At 44.4% G+C, this 17,115-nt stretch overlaps 1 protein-coding gene across 10 annotated transcripts in view; it reads left to right on the forward strand.

Annotated features, from left to right (window-relative positions):
* EBF1 (EBF transcription factor 1) overlaps positions 1-17,115 on the forward strand; it is a 282,607-nt gene that overhangs the window by 11,128 nt on the left and 254,364 nt on the right. For all 10 annotated transcript variants that reach the window (XM_075766597.1, XM_075766598.1, XM_075766592.1 and 7 more), the window contains exons 5-6: positions 1,431-1,504; positions 8,554-8,622. In XM_075766597.1, coding sequence (XP_075622712.1) covers positions 1,431-1,504; positions 8,554-8,622 — 143 coding nt within the window. The remainder of the gene's footprint in view (positions 1-1,430; positions 1,505-8,553; positions 8,623-17,115) is intronic.

Raw genomic sequence — 17,115 nt, forward strand, 5'->3', positions numbered from 1 at the left:
CATTTTATAATGCATAATATTAATGTTGCTTATTACTGTTAAAATGGTGTTAAAAATCAGCTTATGCTTCTTCAGATTTACGTGTCCAGAGATCTGTGCCCTCTTTGCAGGTACACCTCTCACCCTTGGTGGGTTATATTTGTAAGCACTGGGAAAGCAGTTCATATGATCTTACTTCATCATATGTTAAGATAATTTATTTTTTCTCAGTGTTTTCCACACTTACATTTTATGGAATGAGACCACTTTGAAATGGATTTCACCCATAAAGAATACTTTTCTTTTTTATTTTCAATATCTATTTTATCACTAGCTTTAGGGATACCCATATCAGATGTCATTTTATCTGCAGAGTTTGTTCCCCAATTTCTTCTTTTTAAGTCTGTATTTTAGAGGCTGAAAAGGTCACACCAAGGTCAAGGGTAGAGCTGATGCTCAGATGCAGAAGTGGTCATCCCTTCAAGGCTGGGGGTCTAACCATTGATCCCAGCTCTGGAGTGGCACCCTAAAAGATTTAGGAACCTCCCTGCTATCAAAAGATGCTGTTACGAAGGCAACTTCTTTTCACTCTTATTTTACTGTTGAGGGGCTGGTGCCCTGGACCAGGGGTGGTCAGAAAAACCTCCGTCCTGATCAGATGGAAGCCCTGAACCGAGCGGGCTGTGAGCGCTAACCTAGTTAGCGTGTAATGCCGATCCCTCGCCGTCGCCGCTGGTTCTGCTGGTGGGAGCACTGCAAACGTAGGCTCTTCTTGCAATGCGAATACACCGTCTTTCCGCAGTTGTAACTTCAAGGATTCTCCCCGTGCTATCTCAGAGTCAAATTTCTCGAGCTGGTTGATCCTCTGTTTGTTTTGGTATCCTCTGCTCTGGTAGGGTCTGCCTCGCACTTATTTATATCCCTGTAGCTCCAGAGTCGCTCTCTGGCAAGCCGTGGATCACGAGGTTCAAGGGGAGAATCAGGCCCAGGCGTTTTCTCAGGAGCTACCAGGAAAATGCCTGGGCTGTGCAGCTTTTGTAATTAAAAATACATGAGCTCTCTCTTTTCTGTCTTTTTTTTAATGAATAGGACCCAAAGTATGCCAAGCCTTGCTGGTTTTTTGTTGTTTTTTTTTTTTTTCCTTCTTTTTTTAATGCTATTAGGTTTATATTTTATTCTGAATTGAAAAGAAAATTGTGGTTGTCTTGACTACTAAAAAAACCCATCCTACACACTGCTTGAGAGATGTGCAACGGAGAGGAGGGAATTTAGCTGTACTCAGCTTGTGTTGTTTTCCAACTGCAAGTCTTGGAGCAGGTTCGCTGGAGACGCGGTCTCTTTACCCTGCGACTTGGCTTGCAACTCCGGCTGCGCTTTCGGTTACTGCGATGCCGTTTTATTTTCTCCAAACTCAACTCGATGCACAGCTAAAAAATGTGTTTTGTTTCTAGGCGATAGTATATGAAGGCCAAGACAAGAACCCAGAAATGTGCCGAGTTCTGCTCACGCATGAAATAATGTGCAGGTAAGAAATACCCTGCTTCCAGTTAATTAGTGATGAGAAGATGAACGTGTCTCTCAAAATCTAGGTTGAACCTGCAGCTATTTTCAGACTTAAATTTATCTTTCTTGCATTAAACAATCCCAAAATAACACAGTTCGGTGTGTGTAATTAGCAGCAAGGTCTCAGTCGTCACACTAGTTTTCAATTATTTATAAAGAGTTATTCTTAACAGAACGCTACTGGTTTTCATTTAGACACCGTAGCCCACAGAAGGTCTCCTCGCCAAAATTAACAGTCAATTATAGTCTTCTAGCAATAAGCGTCTCTGTCCCCAATTCCCAACAAAACCTCCTCAGTGAGATGGCAAAATATTTTTTTTTTCTTTTTTTTTTCTGGATGTGCATTAAGACTTAAGTCAGGAGTCCTGTTTCATCCCGGTTGCTGCTCACGCAAGGTCCCCGCTCGGCCGGAGCGGAGCAGGTGATACAGCTCCACGCAGAAGATGTCTTCTTTTTGATTTTCTTTAAACTTCCCCGTACAGACTTGGCTCTGCCCTGTGCTCTCCTCCCCGGAACATGCCTGCCTGGGCTTGGTCGCTTAAATTCAGAACAGTCAAATATTTTCTCTCCTGAACGTTTTACTTCTGCAATGGGCAGCTGCTTCCTTCTCTTTTCTGGCTGACTGAAACAGGTGAAGCCTCTTCTACTTTGTTTTTACCACAGAGAAGGCAGCATCTTCCCACAGACCCCTCCGACACCTAGGAGAGCTTGACCTTGCCGTCTCATTAAAGTTAGTGGGTGTTTTTTGCATGTCTGAAAAAATCATTTGTTACATGTTATTCGATGGCAGAAAATAATTCCCTGGTGGAAGACGAGGCGTTCTTGCATAAGCTCATTGTTACAATCAGTTGTTTTAAGACTGTAAAAATGCCATTGCATGCGTTGTAACTTTTACAAAACACATTTACTAAAAAGGAGTAACTTGAGGGTAAAAACTAGTACCCACTTCTAAGAGAATAAACTTGGATGAGGGTTTCCTGGTGGGAGAGAGTCTTAAACAAAATATTCAGATGGAAACTTCTCAGTTGGTTGTTTTTCTTTTTTTAAGTTATTTTTTTCACTTTTGGCGATCTGCATGTTTTGTCCTCCACGACAGCTCCTCCCTGATAAAACCCCGCTCGAGGGCAGAGACGGAGCTGCTCTCCTCGCTTTGCCAGCCTGGGCGAAACCCCGCTCAGTGCCCCAAAATCTTCCTTGTGGGATTTGGGGTATCTTAGTTTTCATGTCATATTTTTCTAGGCTGCTTCAGCTAGGTTTGGCTTCTTCCACGAAGCCAAAGGTAACCCATTAGAGCACGAGAACGATCAGAGCAGATGGGTATCTCCAAGAAGTGCCTGAGCTTCTGCTGCCGTGGGGAGCTGCGGCGTTGCTTTGCTGAGGACTCCAGGCCGGTTCTCCCTTTCCAAATGGAAACCCAGTCCTGCTGACAACTCGCAATTGCCCTAAAATTCATTGGCCCAATTAGCACCACTTTCACACGAGATACCTAGCTAGGAACAATTCATGGAAATATTAAAGGAGGCCCCTGACCTGATAAGGCTGAAGCGTGTGCTTTGCTCCTGTAAGCAGACCAGTAAAACAGTGGGACTGTTCACGTGAGTAAAATTAAGCACGTGCTCAAGTGCCTGCAGCGTCAGGGTCTGAATCCGCCGGTAGTCCGGGCCGATGTGCCCTCCTGATTCTTAAACGGCAAGGTGTTGAGGAAGGAATTGCATCTGCCTGCCACTCACTGGGCCATCCATGCAAGAGTAAGAATCACCTACTTTCGTGCATTAATTTTCTTACAAATGCTGTAGAAACATAAAGAGTAAGAAGTAAATTGAAACTTTACATCGAGGGCTGAGTTTTAACCAGAAGACCAAATACCCGTATCAAAGATTTACAGCCACTCAATATACTTTGACTGAGACAAAATCATTTCCGTTCTGGGAATGTAGAGAGATGTGCAGCCTTCCCCTTTATTAAAGCACTTTACACTTTCTTTGGTCTTAAAATTCACTGGATGGGGAGCTTTATTCTTCTCCTTGTATTTGCTTACTGCTACTCCTTGCTTTGTGTTTCATGACCATAAGGTGGAGAGGTAGCAAAAATAAATATCTGACCATGGTAGGCAAATGCTGTGTGCCCGACAGGGTGGGGGAGACATATTCAAATTTCTTACAGCTCATATTAGATATTACCCGTTTCCTTTTCTGCTATACATGTGTAAGAGGGTGCTGTTTGTTTACCAGGCCGCTTGACCCTATTGCACAAATCTGTCATCTATTGTGCTGCTAACACTCTTTTAAATTGCAAATCTGATGCTCTTTAGGGGTCTAGAAGGGAAAAAAAAAATTCTCTCTCCACACCATTCTGTTTCTCTTGATTTCTTGCCTGTTGTAAGTGGAAGTTGGGATGTGCTGAATTTGCACCAGGGGTGCAAATGCAGCCTCAATTATAAGCATAAAATTAGAGTCTGTTCCCCATTAATCAGCCCAGCTAATTGCTATGCACTACCATTAGCCATATGGTGTGAAAGACAGCTTGCTCTCCCTAAGATGAAATTTCTTCATTTCAGACATGAAATAGTGAGGGCTCTGTATTTTAAAATAGCTTGTTTTAGATATTTAATTTCTAAACAACTTTCAGCAGTGCTTTCTATCAAGGCTAACTGCACAATAAAACTTTGCATTTATGTGACAAAGCTGGGTATTTATAGTATACTACAACTATGGCACGGAAGAGACAAAGAATTCAAATGTATAGGAGAGTTCTGGTTGTAGTAGGAAAGCGGGGCTGAGGTTTGCTTCAGGTGGCTGTTTATTTCAAAGGATTTCATTGTGTTTGTCAAATATAAAAATCTACGCTGTTGGCGAAAATGTTAATAGCTGGGGAGAATTCACAGCCTCAGTGGAATTTATTAGTATTGTAGGCAGCATGGGGAGGGACATCTATAGTTAATATTGCCTCAACAATTTCCATTATGAAACCTTCAGTGGCTTACAGCTTTGCCAAACTTAAACTGTTCTGGCTGAAATGTCCTTTGCAGGGTGTCAGCCTCAGGCTGACTTTCTTTGGAAAGTTTCAGCTAAAATGGTCCAGTGATTTCTGAGAATGAGGTTGGAGTAAAATATGGTTTTTGTCTGTGTAAAATAAAATCTTACAGCTGTTTTGGCAAGAAGCTCCTATACCTCCCCGCTCTGGGGTGAGGAGCCTGTTTGGGGCAGGGGTTGTCCCAACCGCATCGACTGCGGGATGGAACCCACCTCGCTGGGAGCTTCTGCAAAATCTCCAACACATACTCGCTAACGACTTGTTAGAGCCTTTCAGCTAAATGATCGGAAAGTCGCATTTGCGCTGGCCATGTGCCATCGCCCCATAATTTCTCATTGTTCATTGTCCCCGCAGAAAACCCGAGCCTGCAGATACACAAAGCAGGGCTCCCCTTGCGAGTGATGCTCCTGGTCCCCGCGCTGGGGTGGGGACGGGAGGATTTGGGGGTGCCAGACATCGGGGTGAAGAGGCAATCTCCTGTGCGCCCGCAGCGGGGCCGGGCAGTGCGGGATAGAGATGCTCCAGCGCAGCAAAGGGAAGAGGAAGATATGGAGCAAGATGGCAGGAGGGCAGCAGGTCCCCAGAGGGTTGGGGTGAGGACAAAGGCAGCAACAAAAGCTGGGAGTGGTGGTGGCCAGGGAACAGGGAGGCCTGCGAAGGGGCAGGAGGGGGATGGCGTGGGGCTTGGACACAAGCCCTGGGGATGGCGAGGATGGCAATAGGAGGGGGGGAAACCTGGGGCAGGCAGAGATGGGGTTGCAGGAGCTGGAAGGGGTTGTAATGGCAAGAGACTTCACTACAATCGAGGACTACTTGTTTTAAAAACAAACAACCCCCAAACGAAGCAAATTTTGCAGGCTTTTTCTTTGGGCCAGGATGACGTTGTGCCTGAGTTGAGGCTCCTTGCCCCACTTGGGAACGGGCGTCACGGAGGGAGAACGAGGACAAGTCCTTCCCTCCTGGCTGCAAGGAGCCGTCACTCGGTGCCTCTGCCTGCGCTTCCACAGAGCCTCGCTGGGAGCTGGAAGGTTTCTACGTGACTTGAAGAAACTCCTGGGAATTTTTACATTCCTTCAGGGAAAGCAAAAAGAGCACTGAATATTTAGGAACTTTTTTGCAAGTGTTAAGCAGGCACTAAAAGCCAAAGCTTTCGAGACAAGTTGAATAAAAAGCACTTCTCGTGCCACACAACCAGGTCTCAAACTCAGGGTTTGCATGATGTTTTAGTTCTCTGCATAGAAAAACTAAGGTAGACAAAGCCTCGGATTCTGCTCTTGGGGGGGAAAAAATGCAAAAGGCAAGCTAAGGTTTAAAAATTAATTATCTAGAATATGAAGGAACATTTGGGGTCTCCTTTCATGCCACAGAGCGACCAGACAGTGGGACATGCCAGCCATGCACCCCTTCCGCATCACCCTCAAATTGCGGTGCAAGGAGTAAGGTCTCCGACTATTACTTGGGATTATTGGGGTGCACTCTTGGGAAGCCCTATCCAAGCGAGGGGACTACCCGACGAGCAACGCGGTGTTTCCCTCGCTCTCCAAGCCGGGTTGTCCCCGCTCGCCAGCGCCTGACTCCATCCCGCTCGTGGCAGGAGGTGAGACCGAGGCATCCCCGTCTCCGGGCCCCCACGGCCGCCTCTCCCGCTGGGTTCGCACCCCAGGAAGGTGCCAGCCTCCGAGCCTGGTGGTGCGTGGATGGTGGTATCTGCCCATCTCAGGCTGGGAGCCTGGGAACCTTTGCTCGCCTGAGTAAGTGTGGCAATTTCTGTCCCTCCAGTCTGCTGTGAGAATGTCAGGACTAGCCCTGATTTGCTTCAGTCACAAGAACTGCATTGTCTTAACTTGTGCCAACTCTGTTTCTAATTACATTTTAATCATTTAAAAATGATTAGCAGTTTTTATTGCCTTGTTTGTGGGTAAATTTTCTCACCCCACACATTCTAGCTGCACTCCAATGACAAGTCCTTTTATAGGCAAAAAAGCCCCCTGAACGTCCACATGACTATTTACCTACAGCATATTTTATTCCTTCCTACATTTTAATACTTTCTGGGTACCAAGGCTCTTGCATTTTCTGGTGGATCAATTGTGGTATTGTGCTGTAAAATTAAGCAGTTTTTTTTGGCAATCCCAAACAATGTAACTTCCACTGAAATGAAGATACCGCACATGTGTTAACTGTGAAAAGTTTCAGCCCTGAATAGTTGCCTTGAAGCTTTTTGCGGTGAAAAGAATTATGTATTTTCCTCTCTTTGAAAACAAAATTTATTTTTTTTTTAACCATGTTTAAACAGGCTGTTTTTGTAAAAGGCCCCCTTTTTTTGTTATCTTTAGTGTGGTTAGTTGCTTTATTGCTAATCTTGGTGGGTAACTGTATATTATTCACTCTATTGTTCAGTAACACAAGAGAACCTTTGTCATACTCCCAACAGGGCTATTTATATAGCGTGGCCCTTCTGAGGGCTTCTTCCTGCCCTGATGTTCTTCCACCTTCTGCGGAAAAGAAAATAGTTCATCTATTTGGGCTCCTGCCCACCGCCCAAAGCTGGCTGCTGAAATATGGGTGACGCGCAGGTCCCCAGGACGCCATTGGGAACGAGCTCAGTGGTTTCCAAAGATTTGGTTGCGTGGGGTCGAGGTTTACCAGAAAGACTGTTGAGTGGAAAGATGTGCTCAGGTCTGGCCAAGGAGAGCAAACGGGGTGGTCCTCACTGCCTGTCACTTGGTGCCACCGTAGGAGGGGGTCCCTGCTCCCCGTCCCCAAGCCTCCTGCAGCCCTTGCCCCACAGGAGCTGCCCAGGCTTCATCCAGCAGGTCCCTAGGGACCCAGGAGGGCTTGGGAAGACCAGGAGCTTCTTGGTATTTTTTTGTTATTGCTTGGAGCCTTGACTTCAGTGGGAGATTTTCCATTTAGGGACCTCACCAAATAGGAGCTTTCCCTGCTAGATGGGTGTATCCTCCCTGGGGGGAGTGGGTGGGTGAAAGCCTGAGGCTTTGCTCACCTGTGTAGCTGTGACTTGGTCTTGTGGGTTTAGATGGGCTGCTGGGGAGAGCAGGGCTCCTGCGGGCAGCCCCCTCATCGCTCAGCAGCAGCTCTAGATGCACCAGGAGGGATTCCCACCCTGAGCAGAAGCGTCTATATTGCCTGTGAGCTTACCTGCAATATATTTATGGCTCCTAATGGACAGTAACCCCTGACAAGGAATCATCACAAACAACAATTTAACTTCTCTTAGGAAACAATGAGCCACCTTAGTTCAAAAGAATCCCAGCCTCCAGGTCAGCGATGGAGCAGTGCTTTGGGAGACGGAGCTTCGATTTCACATGCCTGCTTTGTATCTGACCTGACGCAGGGCACCAGCCGCCGGAGCTGTGCTCTCCATGGCATTAGCAATCATTAACATGCTCAGAAAACTTGGGGAAACGGGCATGCTCGAGCATAAAAAAGCCGCTGCCGATGGCGTTTGCATTTTAGCTCCCCCATTAACAACAGCGTTTCTTAGAGGGAGAATAATTGTGCTTTCGGATTTCGGGGGGGAGGTTTCCTGGTAGCTGAGAATTTGTCTCTGTGTAGAAGCAGGAACATCTTGTGGATGTGTAACATAAGCGTTAAGCAGATGTAAAAACCAGGCTCAGCAGGGAAAAAGCTGCCTTATTTTGTGTGCGAACGTATGCGGGACAACTGTAAAACCCTATGGAAAAAGGCTACAAATAGGCAGGTCTCCCTGTTTCGGGAGATCCTTGAATTATTATTTGTGAAAGGGGCAAAACCCCTCTCTTTTTATATTTTCCTTTGCTAACCAGCTGTGCAAGAAGTTAAACATAGTAATTAACCCATATGTGACCCACTACATTTGAGTGATTTCCAGGCAGGGACCGAGCGGTAACTCTAGCCGGCAATTTGAACCCACCATGTTCGTAATGATGATTTTACAGTGTAATGGTCGCACTAAATCCTTTCACTTTTGCTCTGTAGCCGCTGTTGTGACAAGAAAAGCTGTGGCAACAGAAATGAGACTCCATCAGATCCAGTGATAATTGACAGGTAAGGACTGCTATTGTTTCCTTCCATTTTTTTTCCCCCTCTCCTCATTATAATGAAACACCTGCCCTGTGTTGCTAATGGGGAAGAATTAGGAGTGTATACGGATGAAATTTTGTTTTTGATACCGAATTAGTTGTGCTTTGCAATTGCGATTGCCATGGAAGGGCCATATGGAGGATAACGGAGCGACCTGCTCTTTGGAGGGCTCTGGTTCTTGTAACTGATTCATGTGCATAAAGAGGAGATTTTTCTTTCTGACTTTCTGTGGCTCAATTCACATGCTGTGCCAGGGAAGCTTCAGGAATAAAATAATAATAGTTTGTGATTTATGAAATGTGGTTGGGTGCTTATAAATATTTAACTTTTATTTGAAAAATGTTTGAATCATTATCACTTTTAGCTACAGTAGTTCTGTTGGATGCAATCCATCTACATTTTAAGGTTTTTATTTATGCATAAAAACAGTTAAAAAAATAGATCTGCAAAGTAAGGGTTTTTTTTTCTCCTCTGATTTTCTTTGGTTGGAATACTATTTTGACTGTACTGTCGGTTGATTAATTCATTTTTGCCTGTCTTAATTATTGTGTTTTTAAACAGATCCATATTGCTAATCTGACATCACCGAGTAAATCACTGTAGTACAATACATCTATTTTAGCTCTTCCGAGCCATGCGTAGTTTCTGTGCTAGCAAATTATGCAAAATGCTAGCCAAATAGTCATTTTTACATTTTCATTGTCCAAACTCGTTGTACAAAGCCGTGTGTGATAACCAGGTTATTATGCAGCATTTCTCTAGAAGAGTTAAATGGCCCTGAAGTACTGACAGTGTCTGTCATCAGCTGGGGAAAGCAATACCCCTCCACTAACCCGCGAACAGACGGACCCTGAAGGGAAACTACCTATACACATAGGGGCGAGAATATAGAGGAGCGTGCTCCTCCTTGCATTATTGTCTGAGCTAATCTTTGCTATGTTAAGTTCAAAGTACCGTCCGTGTTTATGAAGGACGGTGACGAGGGTTGGATGTGCCGGGTGGCACACGCAGACGGCGGCCCAGGGACATGGCAGAGCTTTGCCTGGTTTGCGCTCATCCAGACTCTCAGATTTACCGTTCTTGTTTGAATTTGGTAAGAAAGTATATATGGAAGCTTGTAGCAGATGTTTTGATTAGCTATAGTAAGTAATCCTGAGGATGTTTAAATCTCAGAAGATATATCCAGCTATTTTAACTAGGCGTATTTTCATCTTCTGTGCACATTAGGTGGTACCAGGGAAAGTGGGGGGGGGGGGGGGGAAACCCCCACAGTGAAATCCGTATAGAGATGTGTTTTATAAGCATGCTGCAGAGTTGAACACTATAAACATGGTGTTAGAGTGGCATTTTGAGTGACATGAAAGCTACAAAATTCACATGAATTTTTCATTGTACTGGAAAGTGAGATGTTAAGATGCTAATGGCAGGTTTACGGAAATATTTTGTTTAACTATCTAGTATGCAAAACTGCTGGTTGCAAATGCTTTTAAATTATGAAAGCCAGGGATGCTGTCTGTTACATGCTTCCTGCAAAGCGAGGAAAACAGTTACATGAAAAAACCCCAAATTTAGCTTCCTAGCAGTGATCAATTTATTAGTATTTACGTAAATTGATCCAAAAGGTACCAGTCCTGAAGATTATTTTTAAAATGCAAGCTAAACATAATTTAAAGGTGATAACACAAACCCTACCTCACCACCCGTACTGAATCACGCTCGGCTTGTGAATGGGTTAAGCTTTTAAGTTCTTCACTTGGTTTTAAATTGTGACTTTGATACAGAAGGTTGATATGACTGTGGTTTGAATAACATTTGATTTTGACCTGTTCCTGTGGGTTGCAATGGTATAAGAAATTTGACTCAGCAGTACTGTAATTAGCCCTCCCCGTGTTTTTGAAACAGGATTGTGTTACCTGGATTGCATTAGTGTGGCTTCTATTGTTGCCGCTTCGCATCTGTCCCAGTAGGGTACTTAAAACCTTTTCTTGGCCGGGGCTAGTTCAAACAATTTAGGCCAAATAAGTATGTGCTTTATACAGTTAGCGGCTTTAGTGATGTTTCTTGTGACATTTATCCTATTCATTTTTTTCCCCCTTTTGGTTTGGAAAGGATGAAGTGATCTATATGGAGCCTTTTTACCTTAAAATGAGTCCTTTACAATCGCTCTAACATTAAAATGCCTGCACAAGCCAGACCATGTGTTTAGTTGTACTCCATTGTCGCTTCTCCATGCGCACAATTTTTAACTATTATGTCAATTGATATGCAAAACCATATTTAGCTATTTTTATTTGCATGTGAGCTTACAGAACTCATTTACCATTTGGGCTAAAGCACTCCCACATGCCTTACGCTCCGATAAAGTCTTGCCTATGGATTTAATCTAACTCTTGCATCAAATCCTGCGAATCCACAGACCCTGACCTAACATAGAATTTCACGTAGAATCTATCCATGGGATTTTTGACATATGTACTTACATGGAAATGCTATCCTCTGCTTACATGCTGGAATACTATTTTGGATTGATTAATTCTCTTTGATGAGGCTAGAGAAACTTGGGAGAGAGCGAGCTCCATCTTTGTGGTGGTTTAGCGAACTTGCCGAAGAGGCTGTTTGGCAACTTCAAAGTTACATGTGTTGTGTTTTTTTTCAAACCCTATATATATGAAAAGCAAATCGTATATTTTTATTTAATCAAAATGTGGGATTTTTAAAAAAAAAAGTCTGTAGTTGTGTTTGAAATAGGATATGACTTTATCCTTTATAAAACTGCTTTATACTTTGTTGTATTATAGTAGCGGCAGATACAGCAGTGAAAGGGACCTAAAGAAATTTATATAGCGATCTAAATTTTCTCCGGCGAAAAAAATAAATCTATTATGCTTATAGAGCAGTCATTTCAAGGAAGATTCTTGGAAACCTGTGTGCGTCTGAATCATCTTCTTAGCATAGGCTGTATATTTTATCGCTAATCCAGTTACATGTGTTGAGATGAGGATCTGATGAACAGGAACTCATTTTAAAAGGGGTATTATTGTCACAATACAAATGCACAATTCCTCCTACGAGTGCAGCGGCAGGGCTGTATTGTAATCACACTTAAAGAAAACACAGAGCACTTCCTGTTATTAAATTAAATTCTAGATTGATTTAACTTTCAAATTGTAACTCATATTTGAATTTAAAAGGTTTGCAATAAAATTCCTGTGAAGAAATTGAATAAATTGTAGTTTTATTACCACTCTGGATATCCTGGTGGCCTAACCTTTTTCCTTACAGTTATCTTAGTTCAATAAATAAAACCTCATTAGACTATTCCCATTTCAACGAGTTTATTAAATTTTACCGGAGTAATTAGCATAAGCTGTGCTAATTTTTCTGGAAGACTAATGAGAGAGCTTCCTAATTAGGTTTGCTTTGTAAGAATCAGAAAAGATGATAATGACAAAAGTCACATAGGGGAGAAAGTGGGGCTTTATATTATTCCTTGGTTCAGGAAAGAGGCTCCTCTCTTGGCATTCTGTTCCAAACTTTTAAACCCAATTTACCAGTGTCGGGACCGATATTTAATGGTGTTACCCATGCCTGCTGGGGCTTCTTTACCTTTTATGGCTGCATCCAGTAAACAGGAGTCCTATTGACTGATAGAATAGGAATAACCACTGCAATCCCAAATATAGCGGCAGAAAAATCTCAGCCTGTAGGATCCATACCATATACCTCCAGCTTGTGACATTGCATGGAAAAAGGGCCGAAAATAGCCCGCTTGGCAATTGCTGGTCCAGCCTAAATTTTGCGTCTTCCCAGAGTACTCGAGTAGGCTGATGACAGTGACCTGAAATTGGCTTTGCTGAGATTTACCACTACAGATGAGACCTACTTAAGAAATCTCACAACTCTCTATCTTTTGGATAAACTTCAGCTGGGGTGTAAGTTAATGGGCTTCGTGCTGGAGCTCCCCCCAGGTGAGACGGTGTGCCCTCAGGTGGCAGGTCAGCACGAGGATGACTAGGGTCTCTTCCAGCCCTTCTCTAGCAATAGATTGAAGTTCTTCACGTGCTGCTTCGGATGCAATTTCCGAGGAATGATGCTCCGTCTGGCTTTCAAGAGGCGGCTTATGCATTTCCAGTGCAATCAGAGCTCTTGTCCATGGACCAGGGGTGGGGATTCATGGACTGGAGGCCGTAATATTTTTTACACTTTATTATCAGATGACACCAAGGTACATTTTACTGCATGACCTGCTACCAGTGTTTGAAAGGCCCGTGTGCTTTTGACACCTGCCTTATGGGATGCTCGGCTGGGCTCTCTGTAATCTGTCCCCAGCACAGCCAGCTGCCACGGCTACAGAGGGAGCCTACTTACCGACATATGGTTTTGAAATCTTTCAGCCTTTAACCTGAAAAATTTTATGTTTGTGGGTAGGATTTCACTGTGCAATGACATGAAAAGAGGCGTGAATGACTTTCAATGTCTCCGTTTTACCACTTTACAAGTCATCACGTAGTAGATTGTATTTTATGGGCCTGATCGTCTTTTCATCCTAAATACCAGGCAGGTGGAAAAATGACACACAGGACTGTATCACAGTCACTGCATCCTCCCCACAAATACACTTGTTGGGCAGATGTGGCGATTAATGCATTTTGCAGTAGCTTTCCATGCGCGGAGGGAGGGTGATGGAGATGCTGGTGGCTGGCAGAGCGGGCCAGCTTCAGGAGAGGTGCCGGCGAGAGGACGAGGTGGGCGTATTGCTTGGGAGGGAGCCGCTGAGGACTGCTTTGTTGCAGGGGATGGGATCAGCACTGCAGCTGATCCCCCAGCCTGCCTGCAGGGACACGGGCTCGTCATAGCACTGGTGTAACGGCAAAGTGGCAGAAGATGCCAGGCGCTTTGGCGGTGGTCCCTTTGCGGGAGTCCCAGTGCCTGCCCTGTCCTGGCTGTATCCTTGGTCCCCCCGGTCATACGTGGTGACCAAATCTGGCCGTGTAGGGTCAGGGGAAGGTACGTGTGCTGGTGTCCTGCTTCCCCGTTGCCCACGCCGGGGACGGGGCTGCAGGAGGCTGTGGGTCCCATCTGTCCTGGGTCCCTGGGTGGGTTTTGCATGCAGCAGGAGCAGAAGGGCAGGCATGGCGCTCTCTGCTACATGTCAAGTCATGAGTGAGAAATGCTCTTGGGCCTGAATATTCGGCTGTTCTCTTGAGTCTCCTACTGGAAAGTGCCCACCTCATTGCTGTGCCCCTTCCAGAGCCAGATGGGAGTTATTGATCCATCAGGGAGGGAGTCTGGGGAGCAAAAACTGAGCAACAGAGGACTACCCCCAGCACTGCACGGAGATGTCTCCCAGGCTGTCTTTTAAGGCTGCGCTGCCTAAAACCTCTGAGTCTCTAAGCAGAGTGTTCAGACGGGCAGAAGTTGGCCTCAAGCATTTTGTGCGAGCTCCTGGAGCCTGTGAACTCATACATTTCTGAGAGGGGAGGGACTGAAACACACATCCTCGAGGTTTGGTTGTGATTGATGCAGCTGAGAAGCATTACCCAAAACATTTCCCACATGACTTAGGCAACCAAAGGCATTTTGAGCCTTTGTGAGATAAATGGGAGACTCTGATCAGTAGATGCTTCTCACACAGAGAGTCAGACATGCTTGCCCCTCTACCAGCGCTCCTAATGCGTGTGGTGTCAGTCCTCTTTCTGGTGAAGAAATCACTAGAGGTGGGGGTAACTTTGCAAGAGTTCTTGCAAAAATCTCTTGGTTTCAGCATACTGGGGTTGGCACATATTGCTGCTGCTTCCAAATGAATTTATTTTGCTCTTGGGGTTGTGTGAACTTGGTCAGGGTCAAACCAGCTCCTGCTTATTGTTTGTTTATCTCCCCTCCACCCCCAAGTATAAGAATTTTTGTATAATCTCAAAACTATTATGCAAAACTTTAATTTGGTCTCAGCTTCACTCAGGAGGTTTGTGATTTTCTCAGCAAACCTGTTCTGAGTTTTCAGTTTGTTATAAAACCCCAAACCAGGCAAGCTTTATGTGGTTTTGGGTTTCACTGCAAACATTTCACACTACTCTAATAGTTACTTGCTTCTCTCAGTGATGCCTTTTGAATCTGCAGCTAGTGTTTTGGGCTTTATTTCACTGCAATCTTATGCCTGGTTATTACTATTTAATGTCATGGTGCTACACCAGAGGCTGCCATCGCAAAGAAGGCTCATTGTGCTGGATGCTGTGTAGTTTCTAGGTAGGTAGATGATCCCGTTCCTGAAGACAAGTGGTTCTCCTGATGCAGTTTGAAAATTGAGATTTTTTCTGTGGAGAATAAAAATTTAGGCTTGTATTGAATGTCCTAGGGATGAGGGAAACTGGAGACCAGTCTACTGCAGTGCTTTTGGCATTTGACTACCATGTTTAGTGCTCACCTACAGCCCTTTGGGGCTTGGCCAGTTGTGCTGTCAGCCCAGAAGAGTGATTTGAGTGCACACAGGGGATGTACTGGACCTGCTGCCCTGAGACCCCAAGGTCAGTGTGTCCGTGTCCATCTAGCTCTGCTCCGCCTTGGGTGGACGGTGAGCTCGGGGCGAGCAGCTCTGCACCTACTGCTTTCAGAGCTGTGGCAGCCGGCGGGTTGGTAAGTCCCTTGGGCTCTTTCTGAAAACCTTGGTCCTGGTCAGCAAGGGTTAACAATTTCAGGAGGCTGCACTGTTTTATCTAACTCCTTGAAGTCCATCCTGGAGACCCTATGGGTTTGCTTGCGCAGAGGAGCACCCTGAGGTCTAATGGAGACCTCGTGGATTGCCCGGCCGCTCCACTCAGACGGCAGGATTTGGGCATCCGAGGTTAGAGGTGCTTTAAAAAGTTTGGCTGCCTCTGTGCAGTGACCCCCTGCAGCATCAGGAAAGCTCCAAGTGCACCGGGCTGGTCCCAAGAGGAGCTCAGGGCCTGGCAGGGTGATCATCCCTTTGTTTCTGGTCCCAAAACTTCAAATGGGCTATTCATACCTATCGATTTCTTAATATGAACTCCTACTTCAAAGCATGTCCTGCAGCAGGGAGGATGTGCTCAGCGCCGTGGACTCCTTGGTCCACACAGCTCAGTGCCAGTTCTTCTCTTTCTCAAGAGTGGGCATTTCTTAGGGGAAAAAAATACTGGCTTTTTCTCATATGCATATATATGTACACGCAGTTTCTGGTGTGGATGAATTTCCTGTCCCATCTTAACACCCGATTTATTTCCATATTTGCTGTCACAGTGGGAATGCACACATGAATAAGAGCGATAGGAAAATGTATTTGCAAAGATCATCTCAGTTTTAATGCAGATTAGCTAAAATTGTTGTGAACATGAAAAATGTATCTTAGCTCTATCCCAACGTTTATTGGGTGAAAACATAACCCAAGCCTTATTCTGGAGAAGCTGAGGTGTATGAGTAGTTTTGTTCCTGTGAGTAGTCATAAATGTTTGCGCGTTCTAGCCACCAAAATGTATTCTTACAAGTAATTGGTCACATCTACAAAAATAACTATGCTATATTCAAATTCACGTCTGCCTGCTGGAGGTATATAATTTTAATACAACATCTAACTAATAAAGTTAAAAGAGAGTAAGAAACAATTGTAGGCTTCTGTGTAAATCACCACTGAGATAATTTTCTAGAAATGGATTTAATGTTGTCCTCAGAGAGCAGCAAGTCTCTGTAGTAGTAGTGGTGGTAAATACTGGTATGAATTTTTTTCTTTCCCTGTAGCATCATGGTGTTTTTTTTTCTGTAACAGTTCTGGAAAAGTACAGAAAAGCCATACAAAGTTCTCAGTGTGTCACATTAGCAGCTTTGCATAGGTAGTTTGTGATCAGAATATATTACTGTATCAAACGAGTGTTTACTTTTTTTGCTAAGGACAGTTTTTTAGAAGTTTTTTTAAAGCAGAACGAATAATTTTCTACCCACTTTTTAAAAATAGTGTTTGGGTATAGGAAACGCGAAAACAAATTTTTCTGGTGCTGTTAATAAGTGAATTATATGAAATTAGTTATTAAAAGACTTTATTTCAAGTCACTGAAATTATATACTGGACAGTAGTAAGGTGACCCAGATATAGAGCCTTTCAGGGCAATCATTGAAATGCTATGAACAGTACTGTTTTGTCTTTGGCTTCTTGCTGCCTCTAAAGGTGTAGGCAGATGAAGATAACTTTAAAAAGAGCTATTTCTCCAATTACAAGCTTTTGTCCAAGAGCACAGAAAGATTTTTAGACTAACAGCATTCACTATAACAAAATTAAATTCCCTTCATCTGACAAGAAGCTGAGTTTGGCAATAGTTTGGGATTTTTTGTTGGAGATACAGCAGAAGTTGCCTTCTATCCCCCCTGCTTTTCCCTGCAGCAGTGAGCCGGCCAGACCTGAAAGGCAGGGACCAGAATTTTTGGGGGGGGGGGGTGGGGGGGAAGCAGGGTGGG

This window comes from Balearica regulorum, chromosome 14, assembly GCF_011004875.1.
Source record: "Balearica regulorum gibbericeps isolate bBalReg1 chromosome 14, bBalReg1.pri, whole genome shotgun sequence".
Taxonomy (NCBI): Eukaryota; Metazoa; Chordata; class Aves; order Gruiformes; family Gruidae; genus Balearica; species Balearica regulorum.